The 7,694-nt window shown below is 39.8% G+C and overlaps 1 protein-coding gene across 6 annotated transcripts in view; it reads right to left on the bottom strand.

The window, feature by feature from the left end:
- Window positions 1-6,051: 6,051 nt before the first annotated feature.
- LOC125652584 (myotubularin-related protein 10-A-like) overlaps window positions 6,052-7,694 on the bottom strand; it is a 45,758-nt gene continuing 44,115 nt past the window's right edge. For all 6 annotated transcript variants that reach the window (XM_048881907.2, XM_048881908.2, XM_048881910.2 and 3 more), the window contains 2 exons: window positions 7,495-7,676; window positions 6,052-7,366 (listed from right to left, as the gene is read on the bottom strand). In XM_048881907.2, coding sequence (XP_048737864.2) covers window positions 6,521-7,366; window positions 7,495-7,676 — 1,028 coding nt within the window. In that variant the 3' untranslated portion in view covers window positions 6,052-6,520. The remainder of the gene's footprint in view (window positions 7,367-7,494; window positions 7,677-7,694) is intronic.

Raw genomic sequence — 7,694 nt, 5'->3', positions numbered from 1 at the left:
ACAGAGGTGAGAGGCCAAGTGATTTTGAGCGCGACGCTCTATCCACTGGGCCACGGAGGTCCTCTGCGGCTTAACCCAAGTCTTACCAGAATATGCAGCATGAAAATCAGATATTCTCATTGCCTCTCTGTAAATACCTGAATTTCTGCAGGGTTTGTAAATATCTGACCGCCGTACACTTCTCAATATATCTCTCCTAATAAGGTATTGACAATATCAGCTTCTTCGTCGTCAACTTTCCATACAGATATAGTAATATTCCATTATCACCTGCATTGGTTTTAATGTTTTTCAACTGATTCCATACGTGAGGGAATGTTCTGCGGAACATCAATTTTTAAATGAAGTTTGGCCGATATATACGTCGATGTTACAAGGGCTTCAAAAGTCTCAGTTAAAGTCAGTATTTTGTAAGTTCCATGGTCATTCTAGTGATCTAATGTTTAATAAAAATACAATCTGTCGTCAGGTCGATTGCTGTCGAAAGTGTTTCATACCATTCATTAGGCTGTTAGATATTGATTTAGACTACGAATTTAATTCGTTTACCTCATCAAGATATAGGACTTATGACAGGTCAACAGGAAGTGCGTGGTCATGCGCCTCTTAGACACTTGATTCCACCTCTGGTGTGTCCAGTGGTCCGTGTTTGCCCTCCCCTTAATTTTGTATTTTTTATAGGATTTCTGAGATTGATCAATGTTCGTTTTCTTTATTTTTTAGCTCACCTGAGCTGAAAGTTCAAGCGAGCTTTTCTGATCGCCTGTTGTCCGTCGTCTCTCCAGTTGTTTGTCTGTCTGTCGGTTTGTAAACTTTTCACATTTTCGACTTCTTCTCCAGAACCGCAAGGCCAATTTTAACAGTGGTCCGTGTTTGCCCTACCCTTAATTTTGTATTTTTATAGGATTTCTGAGATTGATCAATGTTCGTTTTCTTTATTTTTTAGCTCACCTGAGCTGAAAGTTCAAGCGAGCTTTTCTGATCGCCTGTTGTCCGTCGTCTCTCCAGTTGTTTGTCTGTCTGTCGGTTTGTAAACTTTTCACATTTTCGACTTCTTCTCCAGAACCGCAAGGCCAATTTTAACAGTGGTCCGTGTTTGCCCTACCCTTAATTTTGTATTTTTATAGGATTTCTGAGATTGATCAATGTTCGTTTTCTTTACTTTTTAGCTCACCTGAGCTGAAAGCTCAAGCGAACTTTTCTGATCGCCTGTTGTCCGTCGTCTCTCCGGTTGTTTGTCTGTCTGTCGGTTTGTAAACGTTTCACATTTTCGACTTCTCCAGAACCGCTAGGCCAATTTTAACCAAACTTTGCACATAAGCATCCGTGGGTAAATGGCTTTCACATTTATTCAAATGAAGGGTCATGTCCCTTTCCAAGGGGAGATAATCACCAAAATGCGAAAATAGGATGGGGTAATTCAAAAATCTTCTCAAGAACCACTGAGCCAAAAGAGCTGAAATTTACATGAAAGCTTCCTGACATAGTGCAAATTCAAGTTTGTTAAAATCACACACCCTTTTGGGGGTAGGATGGGGCCACAATAGGGGATATGGGTAAAATCTTTGAAAATCTTCTCAAGAACCACTAGGCTAGGATAGTACAAATTTACATGAAAACTTCCTGACATATGCCGATTCAAGTTTGTTAAAATCATGACCCCTGGGGGTAGGATAGGGCCACAATAGGTATAAAAGTTTTACATACAAATATAAAGGGAAATCTTTTAAAATCTTCTTAAGAACCACTGGGCTAGGAGGGTACAAATTACTTGAAGCTTCCTGACATACTGCAGATTCAAGTTTGTTAAAATCATGGCCTCCACGGGTAGGATGGGGCCGCAATAGGGGATCAAAGTCTTGCATACAAATATATAGAGAAAATCTTCAAAAGTCTTCTTCTCAAGAACCACTGGGCCAGAAAAGTTCACATTTACATGAAAGCTTCCTGACATGTATAGTGCAGATTCAAGTTTGTTAAAATCATGGCCATTTGGTGGTAGGTTGGGGTACAATAGGAAATCAAAGTGTTAAATGCTGATATATAGGGAAAATCTTTAAATATGGGCCAAGGTGACTCAGGTGAGCGATGTGGTCCATGGGCCTCTTGTTCAACTACTTCCTGAACTCCCATCCCTTACTTCCCCACTTTCGATTGGACACTTATTCTTTCAGGCAATTCTCAGGCCCACTTGTTGTAATGTATGAAATATTATGACCTTATTCTACACATATCTAAGAATATCTGTATTGTTTCCGCAGTTCGGTAGTTAATTATGTATATACATGTAAATTGCATTCAATGTCTCTAGTAACGGATTCTTTTCAATATACTAGGCGCACTTTAGTCATCATTAGTTTAGTGGATCATTATTGAAATACTATGAATATCCTACAGGGCCGTAAATTAACCTTCAATTTGGAGGAGGCAGGAAATTAGGCGGGGGTCTGGGGGCCGCCCAGGCCCCCAGACGCTGAGCACATTTTGTGCACACTGAACACGTTTCGTGCAAAATCCTTGATTCTAGGGCCTTCTAAGATGTTACTTGACTAACTCATTCTAAAAGAAAGATTTGGAATGCTTTTTAAGGGAGGTATCATGTTCTTAGTTATTGGAAACAACATAAATTCTAATGAACTTTAAATTTTAATTTTTTTTTGGCTCAAAAGTTGGAGGAGGCAGCTGCCTCCTCCGCCTCCATGTAATTTACGGCCCTGTCCTATTCAATCAAATGTATCTGGAAGGGAAAAAATGCAACGGACCAGACCGCGAGTAGAACCCAGGGCCCCTGAATCTCTAGTCAGGTGCTCTACCAGCTGAGCTAATTGGTCACCGGTGACCGAACCCGGTTGACCGTCACATTCCTCTCTCCTTAAATGTCTTCGCCCTCGAAGACACAACCCAGATTATTTTGCCCCTGGCAGGACTTTCATCTGCAAATCCAAGGGTGGTCTAAGACACCAAATGTAACAGGAATGGTCAACGGCACCAACTGTAGTAAATGGAAGAGGGGAGGAAATCTTAGGCTGGACCGGGAATCGACCCTGGGACCCCTGCATTACTAGTCAAGTGCTCAAACCACTGAGCTATCCAGGCCGATATCCACGGTCCGTATAGCCCTAACTAATACCTTCCTCCCTTAATTTGTCTTCGCCCTCGAAGACGCACACAACCCAGATTATTTTGTCCCTGGCAGGACTTTCACCTGCAAGTCCAGGGGTGGTCAACGGCACCAAATGTAACCGGAAGGCAAAAATGCAACGAACTAGACCAGGATTCCAACTGTAGTATATCGAAGAGGGGAGGAAATCATGGGCTGCACCGGGAATCGACCCAGGGGCCCCTGAAATCTCTAGTCAGGTGCTCTACCAGCTGAGCTAATTGACCACCGGTGATCGAATCCGGCTGACCGCTACAATTTCAATTCATTTATTCTCATAAGCTAACCAACATGACATAGAGAAATACATAGACAATCACACTAAATAACAAATTGTAGGTTTCTTCTATTATGAAACCGCCGCTGTGACCGAGAGGTTAGAGCGTTCGCCCCGCATGAGGAAGGCCGGGGTTCAAATCCCGGCCGCGACAAACCCAAGTCGTTAAAAATAGGTAGTGACAGTTCCATCGCCAAACGCTCGGCATCAGCTGTAAATGTCACGGGTCCTCAGAAATGATCTTAAAGACGGATGTCCCGTGTCACAGTAGGTGTGGCACGCTAAAGAACCCTCATTGCTCAAAGGCCGTAGGCGCCGAGCATAGGCCTAAATTTGAAGCCATTGAGTGAAAAATTCTCGAGCGAGACGTTAAGGAAGATACAAGCAATCAACAATACATTATGAACAAGTGTAGGCAGAAGTACATGTGTCCAGCACTCTATACAATACCAATTTACATCCAAATCAAACATATGGGTTTTAATGTCCAATTCAAAGACCAGTGCTTTTATCGAGAGATAAAATACATCGAAGCAGTAACGGTCATTGGTAACTGTATCATAATGGTTTTGTTATCACTTTTATTTCTATCATTTTCTACCCATTCGTTCTTTCCCAATACTTGGAATATCAACTGTCAATATTGCATCGAAACAGTAAAGGTGTACTACCGACAAAACATTGGTAACTGCATCATTACGGTTTTGATACACGAAGATGACGTCTTAGTTTGCACCATTTTCTGACCCTCGGTTTTCCCTTCATAATATAGGGCCTTAATTCAACATTTCATTCTTGTCTATAAATTATTGAATAATTCTATTGACGATATTTATTTGAACTGATTTTCAATTCCAATGAAAAAGACAACACCTTGCAGCTCCATCTCTCTCTTCCTCGGTTAGCCAGCTAACAGACCTGAATATGCACCGAGACGTATATGAGAGGATGTATAGCAAGTAATATAAGTTTGCACAGCGATGGACTATTATTGTGACAATATAATTCAAATGTACAAATAAATTGGGCATTTATCCTTCATACCTAAATTTTGTAGCAATATGAGGTTTAAACCACAGGCATTAACACTGATTGAGTTATGACGTCTGTATACTGAAAATAATTTAGTATCCAGACGTCCTAACTTATTTTACAGAAACAAGTGCCTATGGTTTAAACGTCAAATTGAAAGATCAATGCATTTCTCAAGAGACAAAATGCATTGAAACAGTAAAGGTTTAATATTCTGCATTAAAAGAAAATGTTTTAAAACAGATTTTCAAATCTTGAAATATGTAAGTAGCTCATCATAAATCATATTCCTAGAGCTATAATAGTACAATGTATACATATAGTCCTAATGGATATGAAATATTTGTAGCTTTGCCCTTTGAATTTAATAACTAGTTGTTTGTGTAATTGACGGCAGGTAATGGCAGTGGACTTGTACCTTAAACTTTAAATTCCACAGTGGACACAGTCTGGTATAAATAATAAGTTAACATTTGAGTTGCATACATGTACCTATACCAAGGATATAAATCTGACAGTGGAAGACCTACAGCGGTGAGAGAGGTACAACCACCCTTATTTGGTTAAATATTTTTTTGATATTTTTGCCATTTTCAGTGTTCAACACCCCCCCCCCCCCCCCCACCATTCCTTGGTGGGGGTGGAAAAGGTTCAAACTTGGGTCATTAACCTCCCCAACCCCTTTGAGAATTTTCTGGACCCACCACTGAATATAAATTTGGCAACATACAACTTTGTGTAGCGATTGCATGAGCGGATCAAAGATCTAATTTTAATTAGATTGCTGACGTAATAAAATACATTGGTAAAAGGTCCATCTCTAAAGCTTGCAAAAAGCGTGAAACGATTACATAAATCGAAATTGGGACGAGATAGACAGGGAATCCACATATTTCGGAAAAATTATTGCCACCAACAAAAATTAGAAAGAGGTGGTGGTGGTGGTGGTGGTACAATGTAGTATCCATATTTCAGGTGCCTGTGGCTACACCCTGCAACTTCAACCCCTGATACAGGGGTACAGAGTTCCACAATTTCACTATGCACTCAGTTTACTTATTTCCAATCTAGGAGTTGAACCACAGAGACCCATCCTACAATCTACAGAAGCCATGAACCAGCAGGGGTCATGCATTTTACAACTTTGGTAGGGATTTCTCAGGTCATCGATCTTGTGCAGTCAGTCTGGCTGCTTCATGTCCAGGAGTTGTGAACGTTCTCATTTCCACTACACCTTTACTTCTTTGGCACCAGAGCCCCAGACTCAAGGGTCATAAAATTCACAATTATGGTATAGGATTCTCAGCTCATAATTTTTTCATGTACATGACAATACACTTTGTCGTTTAATATCCATTCCCTAAAATCAGATTTTTCACTGATACAGCTGGTCAAACATTTCCATCACTTTGTAGATTGAATTTTCATACAGCAAAAAACTTTCTATTCAGAATATAGCTGTACCACAGGCAATTACACCGCTTGGGTTCACTATTACTATTTATTTACTTTTACTCTTTAATACTGAATTCAAACCCAAGCAATGTCATTTCCTGTGAGTTGTACAGAGTGAACAGACAAATACTGCAGCCCCTTTTATTCAACATATGATAAAATAGTTTTTACAGACACCATCATATATAACAACTTATTTCATGGTAAAATATCATAAATTTTCGTGGGGTTTCTATTTTCTATTTTCGTCATTTTCATGGGATGTACCCATAGATTAAAATTCCACAGGAATAAGAGATGCTGAACAATAAAAAAGAATAACACTCAATCACAAATTAAAATACCCAACGATATGTTTATTTTTGCCATACAAAAATAAATCATTCTACAGTATACGAGACTCTAACTTGACTACCAATACATGTACTTCAATGTATACATGAATATTATAATTTTGCTGCTATAAATAAATAATTAACAACAACTAATAACAATTTTTTTTTAAAAACCAAACAAAATTGGTCAATTGAGGTATGTACAGACATTAACAGAAATGGAATGTTAAGGAAACAGTAACACATAGGTGTGTCTATCGATTAGTCCTCATCATTGGAGTAGTCGTAGTCAATATTGCTGTGTTCTAGAAACAGACTAATTGGTGTGAATACAGCCTTCTCCTCCCTGGACAAACGCTGTATGGATGAGAATGGAAATGATGAAGTCAGATAACTGTTGGTCAAAAGTTCCGTCGTCCTTGGAGTGTCTAAGGCCATACTGAACACCAGATCACTTCTAGTCCTGGTCAGGCTGTTTGCCGATTTGGCATTGTTTTTCTTTAAGACTTCAATCTTGTGCAGCAAACACAGGATTTCCTCTACCATGACACACTGTTGTAAGTACTGTGAAGGATTACCGCCCCCGATGATCTGGGCTGGTGTCTGCCATCTTATGTAACACTGACTCCATAGTTTCATGCAAGCAGCTCCTGTCAAAGGAGTCAGTTCTGACCTTGAAATTTTCTCAGATTTCATGCCCTCAGAACAAAAATCTACTCCTTCAATGTTCTGAAGTTCATAGGAGTACAGTTTCTTAGAGATTTTATGATGTTGGGATGGCTGACAAGGTTTAGATTTCCTCAAAGCATCACAGATGTCAGGGTGAGTTTGCATTATGTACAAAGGATTGTTGAAAAATGATTGGTCATCGTCACTAAATTGCATGTGCCAATCCCACACAGAGGGTAGACAGAACCTTTGCTGCCATCGTCCATCTATGTGGTACCGTGATCTTTGGTGACAACAGTCAAACAGGAATGTTTCAAAAATACCCATGTGGACACTATCCCAGAGTGTAACTAAATATGTCTCGGAGAAAGCAAAGGCTGATGGATACTGTTCCATCAGCTGCCATACACAATCCAAAAACAACAGGAAAAGTGGAATCTGAAAGAAAACACAAAAGATGCAAGTACAGAAAGTTGATCTACACAATGCTTGTACTTGAAAAAACTAAGTAAATAGAAAATCGGAGTGATAGATGTGTAGTTTTAAAATTCATTTATTTGTCTTACGTATTCATTGTTTGTTCGGTTCAGATCTTGCACTAGGCAGCCCTCTCTCTGGAAAGGATACCCCATGGCAACCCACTCTCTCTGTATGAGAGACTGGAATCCCAACCTGGTTCTGAAATGTCGGTCCAACAAAATCTGCACCAGACTGGATATCAGACAGCAAAAATGTCGACTGTCTGGCTCTGTCAAATACATACACA

Source organism: Ostrea edulis, chromosome 5, assembly GCF_947568905.1.
Source record: "Ostrea edulis chromosome 5, xbOstEdul1.1, whole genome shotgun sequence".
Lineage (NCBI taxonomy): Eukaryota > Metazoa > Mollusca > Bivalvia > Ostreida > Ostreidae > Ostrea > Ostrea edulis.
The sequence above is the reverse complement of the archived record's forward strand: the minus strand, read 5'-3'. Positions and strand labels throughout refer to the sequence as shown.